The sequence below is a fragment of the Nilaparvata lugens genome, unplaced genomic scaffold (assembly GCF_014356525.2).
Source record: "Nilaparvata lugens isolate BPH unplaced genomic scaffold, ASM1435652v1 scaffold6644, whole genome shotgun sequence".
NCBI classification, from domain to species: Eukaryota; Metazoa; Arthropoda; class Insecta; order Hemiptera; family Delphacidae; genus Nilaparvata; species Nilaparvata lugens.
Window position 1 is genome coordinate 1 of NW_024092395.1, and position 16,821 is coordinate 16,821.

The window sequence follows — 16,821 nt, forward strand, 5'->3', positions numbered from 1 at the left end:
ACTGCAGACATTGACAACAGTAGAATTTCCATCTAGCTGTTAACTCTGTTGTCAATGTCTGCAGTAGCAGGTCTTCGGGGTGATTTGCAGCATTTATTTGGGATTTTCGTTAAATAATAATTATATAATTTATTGTCAAAAACATAAAAATGTCATAAACAACGTCCTCAGCTTACAGTAATATCACATTTTATTTTCATTATTTTAATCTATTTTATTTTAAAATTCAATTGCTTAGCATTTTGAAGTCAAAAAACAAACATTTACACAAAAAACTTTCAAAATTGAATTTCGAAAAACTCAATAAACCTTATATAAAGATTTTCCAACGAGCAAATTCTTTGACACCCGTTTAAAACTCGTTTAATACATTTCTATAATTGAGAGTAAATATTTGAACGAGCGTTAGTGAGTTCTTACTTTTGACTTGCTGAAGGCCAAAGTCGTTGTCCGTCTGTTTGTATGTTTCATTTCATTTCATTTATTCAAAGACAATAGATACAATGCAGGTAAAAACAACAGGCATTCGCCCAAAACTGCTTTAAACCTTAATTGGAATACACAGTCTAGAGGTTATGTAAATGATAAGTTAATTCACACACTATTTTGAGTTCAAAAACTGTATGTAGGTACTACAATAATTTTGAATTCATCAGATTAATTAATTTTAAAATCCAAACAAATCTTCTTTCACAATCACAAAAAAATATTAAACTGTTCTACAATAACTTAAGAAAGAATTGATTAATCGGATTCAAATGTTGAAAACTTATTCTCCGAACCCTTGAACAGGCCAAGTTCATTGGAAAACAAAATTGACTCACTCCTTCGTCTTTTTTTGGATATAAAAGTAACATTGAAAGTTCATAAGAAAAATTTTGTTGTTTTTTATCATTTAGTTAGCTGAAGAATTCATTGCATGTAGAATTACTACAGTTTTTTCATTCATTTATTCATAACATCATTGGACTGTTGTATAAATTGGAACTGGAACCGTTTTGGGCGTACGTTAGCCTGTGGTACTTTTCTGTAAGTTGTATAATAATTCTGAATGATTGAATAAATAAATAAATAGCTTTAGCTGAGGCTATTTGGGAGCTATCACACTGAGTGTCGGTTGCACAACAGCCGGTTAAATTTTAACCGTGATTAATTCCACGAGAACTGATCAGAGTCTTTTCAAAAACGCCTTCTCCAAGTGGTTCTCGTAACGTTAATCACGGTTAAAATTCAACCGGCTGCTGTGAAGACGGCTTCTCTGATTGGTTCTCATGGAATTAATCACGCTTAAAATTTAACCGGCTTTTGTGCAACCGGGCCTGACAGTCTTTCATGACTGACACATGATTTCGGTTGTTTTACAACATAATTTACAACTTCTACATCAACAAATTGATATAGATTGGGATATCAATGAGCGATTCTCGTCATTCATTTTCTCTTGGAACTTTATTCACTGAATTGAATCTCATTTATTCATTTATCTACTAATTTTCGTGTATTTTTTGTCTGTTATTTACTAATTTTCGTGTATTTTTTTGTCTGTTATTTACTAATTTTCGTGTATCTTTTTGTCTGTAATTTACTACGTTTCGTGTATTTTTTGTCTGTTCCAGATGAGTTTCGAAGTAAGGTGGCGTGTGAAAATGACGTTTTGCAACTGAAATGCAACCCAAATTCAAGGATTGCTGTCTATTCAGCAAGTTTTGGCAGAACCGAATATGAGAGCGTCAGATGTCCACAGCCTCAGGGTGTCAGAGAAGAAAGTAAGTAAATTCAAATACAAATTTTATTCCTACAAAGTAAAAACATTTCAACTATAAAACACAAATACAATGAATAAAGCTGCGTCTACACCAAAGTTAATAACAAAATGTTATAACTAAATCCTTATAGATTCTATTAGATTACTTAGATTACACATAACTTATCATACACATGTTGAACATAATCTATGTTGTGTTTGTCAAGTTCCGTTCAATCTAATAGAATCTATAAGGATTTAGTTATTAACATCAAAATTTGCTTGTTCATATGAGTATTGAAGAGTGTAAATTGTATTTTTGAAAGTGAAAGTGACATAACCAACATTTTGATTTGGACAGAATAGTATAAATTGGAAATTTATACTATAGTATAAAGTTTTGCCACTATAGTGGAAGTTTTGGGCATGAGCCTGTTGTGCCTTTCCTCATGTTAAGTATTTGTACACAATGTCAATAAATAACTAAATAACTAACTAAATAACATTTGGTTAATAGCTTCGGTTTAAACCCAGCTTTAAAATCAATTCGAATAAACAACATTCCTCACTAGGAAATAATAAATAGAACAATAATAGTATCAATAGTATACTTCTATTTCTAACTGATTAAGTTTGTAGAGTGAATATTGATGTTGTGGAACTTTTCTCTAGAGACTCGAGAAATTGTCAAAAAATCCACTTTATTTTAATAAAAATGGTTAATATTCTACAGGAGCATGCTCACACATCACCAGCACACACGAAAGCATGCTCCTGTAGAATATTAATATTTTTTATTAAAATAGAGTAGATTTTTGACAACTTCTCAGTCTTTCCAATTAAAGAAGTGGATTCCAAAAGGTCTTAAGTCAAAAAAGTGAATTTCTCAGGAACTAATTTTTTCTATTTTTGATAATATAATTGAATGCTACTTTGGAAAAAATCATTCATGTAATTCGCAGTTTCAATCCTTCTTTCAAGACAATTAAAAGTGAGATTCAATCACAAAATAATTTTTTTAAGGTGTTAATTAATATTTGGTTATTTTCCAAAACGACTTCAGTCAGTGACTTAGCACTTCTGGGAAATTCATATGGGACACAACTTCAAACTATTATTATTTATAAGAGTATTGATAGTCAGAGCTTGTCTTTAAGATGCCAACAAAGGTTTTAATAACTATCTAAGTACATGACGAAATATTATTTTTATTTATAAAAATTAATCACATTCTTCTTCATTTCACTGACACGATTCTCTATCAAAGTCAATCAGTCAGCATAACCTCGAAATCACAGCAAATAGGTGCTGACTGCTGGAAGTCGCGCATGCGCAAAACGCTTGGCAGCTGACGTAAGCCTGTTTGGAAAGAACAGGGCATGACTAAAGCACTTTTGGAAAAAATTACTCATTTGTAATGTGTATAATATACTTGACTGTTATGGCATGAATTGTTTTCCAATGTTAGAAATGATGCTCTAGGATCAGATTCAACAAAAATGTGAAAAAAATTACTTAAGCCCTTTTGGATTCCACCTCTTCAATTATCCCTAGGTAATTATTACCTAAATTATCCCTAACTGGTAAAAATTATAATGTACAATCAAACTGAATGGAATGAGGATTATCATTACACTATTATCCAACACTCCCAATAGCATAAATGAATAAAATTTGATTGCCTGATTGCCAAGAAACAAACAAGTCATAAGCAACGTCAAATACAACGAATTCAATGTACTGCAGAAAAACATTTACTATAACGGGGTGTACTATATCCCGTCAATGACAAGAGTATAGTAAAACAAGCTTTATTGACAAAATTATATAAACAATACAATATTAGAATTTATTACACAAATTGAATTATATTTGATATTATTATAGGTTGGTGACTGGCATAACCTTTGAAGTTTTCTACCAGGAGTCGGTCATAGCCTAATAATTGAATTTCAATATGAATAATACTATCTCATGAACAATAAATAATATGTATCTAGTTGTTTTGATGGAATTGATTGCTATGATATCAAAGGTGAATTACTGGATAGCTAGTAGTTTAAAATTTATATTTTCAAGAACTTCTTGTTTTATTCAATCAACAAAACCATGCAGAGTTCATCCCCCAAATCTCATGGTTTTATCTCTCACCAAATTTGGAATGTTCTGTCCCAAAAATTTAAACTTTAGGCACTCATATCTCAAAAAGTAATCATCGAAAAAATTGTTTCCTAAGAAAACCTTTCCCTTTTGATAGCTTGATGATATACAAATCGAAAACCTTTGAAAAATTTAATATCACCAGTAGAAAGTTTATTTTTAGCCTTTGCACAGCCTTAATGTTTTGCCTAATCAAGTGTTTCATCCTTCTGAATTTGAAATTCATAGTTTTTTGGTTTTCGGACACAGAATTGGACTCCAATTTTTGAAAGTGAAATGTAACCTACTTTTTGGAAATCCCACTGTTTGTGAAATTTGAGAGAAGAGTTTGTCGCTTTCTCCTATAGTGAATTATCACACGTTATAATAACAGTGAAGAAAGATAAGAGAACAACGTTGCCAATCCTCTGTCTTGTCAGTGCCATCTATAGACGTTAACTGTTAAACGTTATTAACCGTTCATTCCAGTTTAAAATAATCAATTATATTCGATTATTAACTTAAATTTATATGATTTGTGATTCTGTTCACGAATTAAGCAAGAATTTCACAATTGAGATGGAATATTTTGATAATTAATTATTAATTCTGCATTGTTAAAAGACGATCTAGCACTAGAGCAAAGCGAGAAAGAGATAGCGCTATCCGCTTTATTAAATGATAGAAGAGGATAGCAATACCATTGCTAATCAAACACTGTCATTATAACGTGGACCTCACTATAGTTATTGCTATCCTATTATATTAAGCAAGCAATTTCTGTATTTATAAATCTGGTTATTTTTATTTCTGACTATTTTTATATCTGGTTATTTATGTTTAACGGATCTCGAAAACGGCTCTAACGATTTTTACAAAATTTGGAACATAGTAGGTTTATGATATGAAGATTCGATTGCACTAGGTCTCATCCTTGGGGAAACTTGCTGAACGACATTAAAAGAATAATTCTTCCTTGGCTGAAACAGCTGTGAATAGTAAAAAAGTGAGTATGTGAAAAATCAAGATATCGCATCCCCGAAATTCATAAGATGACGTATAGCCAGCTGTGAAATATAAACACGATCTTTTAGAGAATTGTGTTCTGTTTATCAATAAACTAGTAGTTCTGTGAACAGTAGACCTCATGCAGTATTCTCATCCACAAGTACCTGATTGAAACTATAGACCTTATGGAAATACAGCAATAGACTGGCTTCTCCACACATCTGTGTAATCACTTGTCAGCTGATTTATGATGAATAATTCTATAGTCTGATTTTTACTCCAATATTGGCGTATGAGGAGGCTCCTTTTTCCTTTTATATTTCCTTGAAATGCAAAATTTCCAAAAACCTTGTATAGACGTCGACGCGCAATTAAAAAAGGATAATACCTATCAAATTTCATGAAAATCTATTACCGCGTTTCGCCGTGAATGCGCAATATATAAACATTTAAACATTTAAACATTCAAACATTCAAACATTCAAACATTCAAACATTCAAACATTCAAACATTCAAACATTCAAACATTCAAACATTCAACATTCAAACATTCAAACATTCAAACATTCAAACATTCAAACATTCAAACATTCAAGCATTCAATCATCCAAACATTCAAACATTCAAACATTCAAACATTCAAACATTTAAACATTTAAACATTCAAACATTCAAACATGCAAACATTCAAACATTCAAACATTAAGAGAAATGCAAAACCGTCGACTTGAATCTTAGACCTCTCTTCGCTTGGTCAATTATTATTATACGAAAATCCTAATTAAATGCTGTAGATCAATTGCTTGATTTATTAGCGACTGAGCAAATGCGATTTCTATTTATTTCCATCTATGAATTTCTAGAACTTTTTATTTGAATCTAACTTTATTAATGAAACCTACATCCATCATCAATTCGAATTCAGAGAGAAATAATGAATCAAATCAATAGTCTTCTCGTCTGCTGATTGTCAATGAGAGCATCTCATAGTCTTCATTAATAACTCCAACAAATCTTCACTATGTTCAAACTGAGGGATGCCTCAAACAGGTAGAGTCAACCACTAAAAGCTCTTCAAAGCTTCCACTGAACTGTTTGTAAAACACTTCATAATCTTAATTATTCGCCGAATTTTGATGGCTGGTTTGTGATCATTAGAATTCAATCTAATCTTGTTCCATAGTGAGGTCCACGTTATAATGGCAGTATTCGATCATCATTGGTGTTGCTATCCTTGTCCATCATTCCACAAAGCAGATGAAGCTATCCTTCTCTATATAGTGAGGTTCACGTTATAATGGCAGTATTCGATCATCATTGGTATTGCTATCCTTGTCTATCATTCCACAAAGCAGATGGAGCCATCCTTCTCTATATAGTGAGGTCCACGTTATAATGGCAGTATCTGATCAACATTGGTGTTGCTATCCTTGTCTATCATTCCACAAAGCAGATGAAGCCATCCTTCTCTATATAGTGAGGTCCACGTTATAATGGCAGTGGAGAAGGATAGGAGAACAACGTTGCCGTTCCTCCGTCTTGTCAATGCCTTCTATAGACGGTATCTGATACAGGTTTATTGATGTAATATTAACTGGTCATTCTCGTTTAAGGCTGTACAAAAGCTAAAAAAAACTTTCCACTCGTGATATTTTTCCAAGTTTTTCGATTTGTATATCATCAAGAAATAAAAATGGAAAAGTTTTCTCAGGAAAGCATTTTTTCTGATCATTAATTTTTGAGATATGAGCGCCTGAAGTTTAAATTTTTGGGACAGAACATTTCAAATTCAGTAGGATATAAATCCATGAGATTCAGAGGATGGATTCTTAATGGTATTGTTATTCCAGTAAAACAAACATTTTCCGAAAATACCAGTTTTTGAAAAAGTTATTCAATTTACGAAAAATAACTCAACTAAAAGTTATTTTTAGTAAATTGGATAACTATCTTAAAAATTGATATTTTCAGAAAATTTTTGTTTTACTAGATCAATGAATAACATGAAGAAACTATCCTTAAAATCTCATGGATTTATCTCTTACCGAATTTGAAATGTTCTGTCCGGAAAATTTAATCTTTAGGCGCTCATATCTCGAAAAGTAATGATAAGAAAAAATTTTCCTGAGAAAACTTTCAATTTTGATAACTTGATGATTTACAAATCAAAAAACTTTGAAAAATATCACGAGTAGAAAGTTATTTTTAGTCTTTGCACAGCATTAAAATTATCAATTATAATTTATTAAGCAAGAAAATATATTTTCCAATAATTTCATAATGAATTTTCATAACTGAGATAGAATATTTTATGAATTTAATTATTAATTCTACATTGTTAAAATACGATCCGGCAACAGAGCAAAGCGAGAAAGAGATAGCGCTATCCGCTTTGTTGAATGATAGACAAGGATAGCCATACTATTGCTAATCACGAGTAGAGAGTTATTTTCAGTCTTTGCACAGCCTTAAAATAATCAATTATATTTATTAAGCAAGAAATTATATTTTCCAATAATTTCATAATGAATTCTCAAAACTGAGATGGAATATTTTATGAATTAAATTATCAATTCTACATTGTTAAAAGACGAACTAACAACAGAGCAAAGCGAGAAAGAGATAGCGCTATCCGCTTTGTTGAATGATAGACAAGGATAGCAATACCATTGCTAATCAAACACTGCCATTATAACATGGTCCTGACTGGCTGCATATCCTGAATCATCTCCCAAATTCTAGTAGCCGGATTCCAATCATGATTACAAATAAAAGGGACTTATCAGCTGTATAATTTATTGTACTTGGTTAATGCTTGTACAAATAATGGGTAAGTTCTGGGTTCTGATAGCTTTAGAACGTCTCACTTGAGTACTTAACTGTAAGAGAAACTGATTCAATATTTAATAAGAACTCCAGTTAAGATGAAGTGGATGATGAGGTAGTGATGAATATTGATTCTGTAGTTAACAGTGATTTTAAGTTGTTATCAATATTGATAGATTGAAAGATGATTAATCCAAGATCCTTGATAGATTATATTGAAAGATTTCAAGATTCTGAGGATATAATTGTTTCATACAAGTAGCTACCGTACATTATAAAAATGATAGGGAGAGAAAAATAAGGTACCTTTGCTATTCCTCTCCCAAATTTAGATAAGGTTACACATAGTCCGAAATAGGTTGAGCCTTGTATTTGTTCAATTCACAAAATTTGCACACATCACAAAAGTAGATTTTTGAATTCAGATGCTTCAAAACCAAACAAAGAAATTTTTTACATTATCATCACTAAAATAGGAGATATTCACATATTAAAGAAATAATCATTTTGCAGGATAAAAAAGCTAACTAAATATTCTAAAAGCACAGTTGATTAAAGGATTTCAAGATTATTGAAAGAGGATTTACGTTTTGGTAGTCTATCAAAATATTAATCTATACCATTGATTCATAGAATTACATCATCAAAAATGATAGGGAGAAAAAAAAGGGTAACCTTGTGCTATTCCTCTCCCAAATTTAGATACATAGTCCGAAAAAGGTTTAAGCTAGAGATGTGTCGTTCGGTCATGACCCGTTCGAATTGAACGGGTCATTAAGGTGAACGAGTGATCCGGATCACATTTATTCAAAAAACCCGTTCATTTGACCCGTTCATCAACTGGGGTAAACCCCTGTTTTTACTGTCTTCACACATCAACTGGTGAACCTTTTTTTGCTTGTTTATAGGAAAGCTATGGAAAATTAACCGTTCAATCGAACGGGTCTTTTTGAACGGGTCGCGGCAGTGAATGTGAACGACTGACCCGAATCAGTAAAGTGATCCGAACTTCCCATCTCTAGTTTAAGCAGGGTTTACACCAAAGTTATTAACAAAATGTTAATAACTTAATCCTTATAGATTCTATTAGATTGAACATAACTTATCATACACATATGCCCATCATGTATATGATAAAATATGTTCAATCTAATTAGAATCTAAAAGGATTACGTTATTAACATTTTGTTATTAACTTTGGTGTAAACGCAGCTCAAGTCCTGTAGTTGTTCACTTCACAAAAATTTCAGTCCTCAAACATTTTTACAAAGTAGATTTTTAAATTTAGATGCTTCAGAACCAAACATGAAGAAATATTTTACATTATTATTACTAAAATAGGAAATAAATAAATGTTTATTTCCCAATAAAACTAAAACTACAGCATCATATTACACAAAATATTAGATAAATTACAATTACATACAATAGTTAGTTACAAAAAATTCTTATAATGTGTCCTCTACTTGTTTAGTTTTTTTTGTGTGGAAATTGACCTACTCCACTATGGCGTACCATGTTCTAGAGTAGGTTTTGTTTGGTTTTTTTGTACATATTATTAATTAGTTAGTGTTTAGTAAGTCATTGGGTGGTTAGTTGTTGTTTGAAATAATGTTTTCTATGTTCTGTCTTCCTTTGCTCATCAACCAATTGTGTACTATTGTTTTGAACTTAATATTCACATATTAAAGAAATAATTTTGCAGGACCAAAAAAAAACTCAATATTCTAAAGCACAGTTGATTAAAGGATTTCAAGATTATTAGAAGAGGATTTACGTTTGATAATTTATCAAAATATTAATCTATACCATAATACTTGATAATCTATACAATAATATAATTTTCTATAATACAGGTTTTTATACTAAAGTATTTAAGTAACGTATTCATGAAGTTTGTATAATGAAAGTTTAAAAATTAATATCGGGACACCGAGCTTCGCTCGTTTTTTTCATTTATTGATAAACAGAACACAATTCTCTAAAATGATCGTGTTTATACTTCACAGCTGGCTATACGTCAGCTTATGAATTTCGGGGATGCGATATTTTGATTTTCCACAGAATCACTCGCTCACTTTTTACTATCCACAGACGACGAAAGTCTTAGCTGTTTAAAACAAGGATGAATTATCCTTTTAATGTCGTTCAGCGAGTTTTCCCAAGGATGAGACCTAGTGCAATCGAATTTTTATATTATAAACCTACTATGTTTCAAATCTCGTAAAAATCGTTAGAGCTGTTTTCGAGATCCGTTGAACATAAATAGCCAGATAACCAGATATAAAAATATGAAAATATAAACAGACATACAGAAATTGCTCGCTTAATATAATAGGATTACTTTAATATATAAACATTTTTCATTTTAGTGATAATAATGTAAATTATTTCTTCTATGTTTTATTATAAAATGATTTATATTGAAAGATTAAGTAATACAACTATCTCAACATGAAATAAGTACCATAATTATCTATTATAATTATTACCCTCAACAAATGCTCATTTTCTCACTCATGTAATTCATTCCTGATTTCGAAATCAGTATACAATCCTACTAATTCCTGAAATTTGCATCACCAAAAAACACCAGACCAATTCAAATTCAAAAATGTAGATTGTTTCTCTTAAACAAGCTTCACAAAGCAAAGGCAGAAATTTTCATTTGTAAAGTAGCTTATTAACGTTTTTTCTTTCATTCTTTCGCCATTATTTTTCTTTGTGTGCTGGTACCTTTTACTTTTGCTAAGGTACACAAATTTCCATAGGCATCTTGTTTATTTGCTGTGAAATGAGGTAATGGCTTTTCTCTCGTCAAAGGAGAAAATGTGAATAAATTACTTACAAATCATCTTTTATCTTCATGAGACACGAATCACGGAGAGAGAGAGAGAGAGAGGGGGGGAGTGAGAGAGAGAGAGAGTGAGAGAGAGAGAAAGAAAATAACAGTAAACACAAAGCTACTTATTCTCTTCTCCTTCTCTCTATCACTCATTTCTGATCTTCATTTACTCTTTCTCCCTTTTTTTTCTCTCCTGTCTCCTCTTCCCCTTTCTCTGCTCCCACTGTTTCATCCTCTACCTGACTTTCTTCTTCCTCCTTCTTCATCTTCTCCATCTTCTTCTTCTTCTTCTTCTTCTTCTTATTCTTCTTATTCTTCTACCTCTTCTTCTTCTTATTCTTCTTCTACCTCTTCCTCTTCCTCTTCCTTTTCCTCTTCCTCTCCCTCTTCCTCATCCTCTTCCTCTTCCTCTTCTTCTTCCTCTTCCTCTTCTTCCTTCTCGTCTACTCTCTTTTTTTGAGTGAATTATTCATCACTACTCATTGCATTATTCTGGACATCAAAGAAAAACACGATTCTTGAGGCAGTGTATGGTATTTGTTGAGGACTTTCAGCTGAAATCATTATCAACCTGAATAAAACCGCTCACTTTTGTTCTTGTTCAAAGTGGTTTTTCTCAGAATTAAAGAGATCATAACTTGTATTTTTCATTTTTGTAAGTATGTATTATCTGACTCAATGTATTAACTCAAATACGGATGGAATTAAATAGAGAATGCATGTAATTCCATCTGTATCCATTCTCTATTTAATTCCATCTGTAACCTGGTTGGCCGCTATGGCTTCGTATAAAATGGGCGCTGCTATCCAGAGATTGTCAGTTTGGTGTAAGGGTAAGCATTCCTGACTGACAATTAGGAGGTACCGGGTTCGATTCCCGGGCTGGCAACTAATTTTTGTATAGTAGTTCTCATCGAATTTCCATCTAGCTGTTAACCCTGTTGTCAATGTCTTCAGTGGCAGAGGTCTTCGGGGTGATTTGCAGCATTAGGATTTTCGTTAAATACCAATAATTAACCCAAATAGATATACAGACCTCCAGAACATAATATATACCCAGTTTTTTATAATCACCAAAATGACAGTATACCTGTACACAATACATAATACACAAAACCTATCTCATAAAAAACTCTAGTTTGATGTAGTAGGGTATTGACAGCACCATGTCTCAGGGAGTAAATAAGTACTTTAGATAGTAATCAAATTTTCATCAAACAGGGAATTAATTTTCCATAAAAATAGATAGTCCAATATTTAAAAATGTTGTGTGTTTTTCAGCCTGCCTGGTGAGCTACGCCACAGAGACAGTGATGCAGATATGTCATGGAAAGAGAAGGTGCACCTTATCAGCTGATGCCTCCACATTTGGCAATCCGTGTCAGAAGGAGTCACGCATGTACCTCAAGGTCGTCTACACATGTGGTCAGTCATTTTACTATTCAACCATTTATTCATTCACTAGTATTCTCATTAATTTATAAATACATTGCATCTGAAGATCGTCCATATTTTTGTCAATCATTCTTCTATTCATTCAGCAAAATAAATAAACAGAATAAATATAATTTGACTGCAGGTCAACATTATATTAGTTAGAGACAACGTCAGAAATTATATAGTTTAGCAAAACTGCAAAATGACAAAACATATACATAATTATTATATTATACATACAAAACATTATATACATTCACATTATACATTATACATTTTGAGATGTTACATCTTTTCTGTTTTCTTATATGGAGCAGAATCTTGGACACTCAATGAAAACATATCCAAGAAAATAGAAGCCTTTGAAATGCGACTTTATCGAAGAATGCTAAGGATATCATGGACTGAATATGTCACTAATGAAGAGGTACTAAGAAGAATGAATAAACAAAGGGAAATTATGAACACTATCAAGATCCGAAAACTACAATATCTGTGCCACATCATGAGGAACGACTCCAGGTACTTTTTACTCCAGACAATCGTCCAAGGAAAACTCGATGGAAAAAGAGGTCCTGGAAAGAGAAGAATATCTTGGCTGCATAACCTAAGAAAGTGGACGAGAAAAACATCAGCTGAACTCTTCCGCATGGCTGTGGACAAAATTAGGCTTGCCATGCTGGTTGCCAACATCCGAAACGGATAGGAACCACAGGAAGACATACAAAAGTTGCTAAATACTAAACTTTGTCCTAATTATGATATCCCACTATAATAATATGTGTCGGGGTGATCATAATACTCTTTTCTAAGACATGAGTAATATATGTAGTATAGCTATTCAGGTATAAGTTTATATAATCTATTGAAATTGTCTTATCGGTTGAATTGTCTTATTGGTTAATGTCTATTCTCAACCCATAAATGGATGTGAGACAGCAATAAAGAATAAATGGATAAATATTTTGAGATTTAAGATTTTTCTCATCTGACAACTGGAATTTTCTTGTGATAGTCCCCAGAAAAGTGCTGAGAGAACAGTACGAGGATCGTCTAGAGGATGACGAGCACCTGGAGGGAGAGTATCTAGACATGGACTACGATGCAGTCGACGATCTCTTCAGAGAGCCGGACTCCTTCTCCCCCTCACCCAACCTGGCCGGCAATCTCAGTGGTCTCCTTCCCCAGAGGCCCTCTTCACCCCCACCTCCCTCCCAGCCCCACAAGGAGGACAAGCTCAAAGGTCAGTGGTCAGGTGTTTTATTTGTACTTGTTCGATTTTGTATTTTTGTAGAATGAAAATCATGTCATGTATGACAGCTGTTATTTTATTCATTTATTTCATACATTGATGTCATCATAGGCACCCTTAATACAAGGCCGCGGCCTACGATATTGCAACGTTGCAGTGTAGGCTTAGAATCGAAAGCTGTGTACACATATACGCGCTTCCAACCCACTCCGCTCTCGTACCGCCCTCGTTCCTCCATCGTACCGCAGTCGCTCCGCCCCCGCACGGCAGTCGCACCCATCATGAATGTTACGGAAGATGTTATAGATCTTCTCGCGTTCCCCGTCGAACCACTCTTGCTTCCCGGTCGATCATCAATCGCCCTGCTGGAGTGACTGTCGCTCTGCTCCGCAACCGAACATCACTCCAGCAGAGCGATTGATGATCGACCGGCGAGCAACAGTGGTTCGACCGGGGAACGCGAGAAGATCTAACATCTTCCGTAACGTGCATGATGGGTGCGACTGGAGAGCGGAGGCGGAGCGACTGCTGTGCGATGGAGGAACGAGGGCGGTACGAGGGAGGAGCGTGCTCGGTGCGGGTTGGAAGAACGAATATGTGTACGCAGCTTAATACATGATTGGTGAGAAATATCAGCTGGTATTTTTTTAAATCTTTTTCACCAATCATGTATTAGATTCTAAGCCTACACTGCGACGTTGCAATATCATAGGCCGCAGCCTTGTATTAAAGGTGGTTATCATGTCATACAATATAATTCTCAACTATGAATCATTGGGAAAGGAACAAACAGGCTTAAAGCCCAAAATTGCTCCTTTCCCAAATTTGGATGAAAATTGTCCAAAAATGGATTATGTTTACACTTCATGATTTTTGTCCAATTTTGAGTCCAAAATATTTTTCAACTGGGATTTTAAATTCAGAAAAGTAAATTTCAAAAGTGAGGCTGCGTTTACATCTAAGTTATCAACAAAATGTTAATAACTCAAAAATCCTTATAGATTCTATTAGATTGAATATAACTTATCATACACATGATGAACATAATGTGTTAATCAAGTTCCGTTCAATCTAATAGAATCCATAAGGATTAAGTTCTTAACATTTTTTAATAACTCTGGTGTAAACGCAGCTTTAGTCTGAGTTTCTTTACAATTTTTACAATTTTCAATATTTAACTAGAGTATTTCGCAGTTATCAGTGATGGTTTAGTGAAATATTGTTATTTAATTTGGTTTTCAACATATCTTAATTTTGAATTCCTAGTTTATATATATTCTGGACTCAAATTGACATTATAAAGTGATAAACATAACCTATTTTTGGGCAATTTCTATCTAAATTTGGGAAAGGAACAGTTTTGGGCTTTAAGCCTGTTGATCCTTCCCCAATCATTCGTTATTGAGAATTATATTGTATGTATCAATGTATAAATAAATGAATATTTTACATCAGTTTCATTTTGGGTTGCTTTACTTAGTTTTTGCTTTGTACTTGATTATTCTTATTTCATTTCAATGAAGGAATCTTCTATTAAAAATATTGGTATCCCATAGGAAGAGGACATTGGTATTTACAGATGGAGATAAATTGGTAATTGCATTTGCTCGAATGCCAATAATTAAACGATTATTATTAAACGAAAATCCAATTAAATGCTGTAAATCACCCCGAATTCTTCTGCTACTGCAAATATTGACAACAGGGGTTTACCCTGTTGTCAATAATATTTAATAGTACCGGTATAAATAATTTTATATTAATGAATAATATATTTATAATAATATCTGATAAATTTATAATAATAAACTAGATGAAATTCGATGAGCGCTACTATCCTGGGCTGACAAATAATTGTATAATAACATCTTACTATTTAGCTCATCATGTATTCCAGCCTATGAAGGGCTAGTTGAAGTCATTTAAGGGCTAATCAAGTGTCTTTGAGGGCTGATTAACTACCTATATCAAGGGCCTAAGTAAGGAAATTAAGATATTTTTCAATGGTGGAATGGGATACCGGTATCAAACTTTTGGTAATAAAAAAATCTGATAGTAGATATTGCACGTTTTTTAATGCAACAAAATAATAATTACTTTTTGTGTAGTTGAGAAGTTGATATTGTGGTAATATTATTCATATTGAATGAAAAAGACTGATTGCAGTGGTTTTTTGACAATTTCTTAGTCTTTTTCAATCAAAATAATAATATCTGTTATCATTGTCCTCCTTGATAGATTATTAATGTATAAATAAAATTATAAATTTCATGACCTTTTTAATTATATTGTGACAAAATTATTCAAAAGGGTACTGAGATTTATATTTTCATTTATATTAAAAGTAGCCCCAAATAAAAAAGACAATATTATGACTGTATTATTGCATGAAATGTAGTTTAGTATTGCTAGTATAATTAAATGTTATAATAATATTATTTTTAAGTGCATTAGATTCAATGTTGTATGTTTACCAAGTATATTGTGATACTTACTTGCATGTTCGAACACTTTGAATTTACAAAAATAAATCACTAATTCACTAATGCAAAAATACTTTGCTAACTTTCTATTGATGTTGGATGAAGTGTAAGTTTCCACTTTTTATTGATACAATATTAAAGTGGATTCCCACACAACAGTGACAGTGGACAGTGAAATTATAATTCCCACAAGCTCTAACTGGACTATTCACATTCAGCTCGGCCTAGTTAGTATGAATAATACCATAAGAACATATGGGAATTATATTTTCACTGTTTATTTATTTATTCATTTGCGGATACATTGAATAAATTCAATTAAACTGTTGTGTGCAAAACCAGCTTTATGCTTTTGCATGGAATGAAGATTATTACATTTAAGTTATTCAAATAAGCATTGTATTAGCTTATTTTTCTAAAAACATGACTGTTTGCTTATTGAAATTATTGGTATTATGAGCGTTAAGAGTATTCACTGTTAATGTTTAAATGATTTTATAAATTTGTATTTTGTTTTTGTGAATAAAAGCTATTTGTTTTTTTATTTTTTGGGAATGCAAAATTTCAAATTAATCAGTCCAATAGTTCAGGCGTGAAGATGCGTCAAACATAATTTTCCCATCCCGTACGTGTATAAGCCAGTTCTTTCCTCAATTATAGTATAGAAAACAATCAGATAAATCAAATATACCATATTTATTCACTTTTCGACTTGGAAATTCTCTAATGAGCCTAAAGCTAGGGCACACACCAGCTATTCCAAGACAAGACACGACACGTTTGTCACAATACTTCACATGTTGCTTATGAGACAAGTTTTAATTGCAATGGCTATCGTTGTGTGCAGCTTCATAAGCACTATTTAAAGTATTGTTGTGCTAATTGTGACTAATCTTGACTTGACCCACCGGTGTGTGCCCACCCTAATTGCAATATCGTCACAGTCTGTCAATATCGCAAAACATAGAGCCCCTGCCTCTGAACTCACAACAATATATAACGAATCATAACTATGAATAGCCTCCATATCAATACATAAATATCGCGAATACAAGTTTTGTCCCCCTAAAATCTATATAATAAGAC

General features: G+C 32.5%; 1 protein-coding gene across 1 annotated transcript; it reads left to right on the plus strand.

Moving 5' to 3' along the window:
• Positions 1-1,616: 1,616 nt before the first annotated feature.
• LOC111058515 (protein eva-1 homolog C-like) lies at positions 1,617-13,243 on the plus strand (the record flags this gene model as incomplete). The annotated part of the gene is made up of 3 exons (XM_039445327.1): positions 1,617-1,766; positions 11,845-11,988; positions 13,016-13,243. Coding segments are annotated over 3 exons (522 nt in total), but the record flags the coding sequence as incomplete, so codon positions are not given.
• Positions 13,244-16,821: the final 3,578 nt, after the last annotated feature.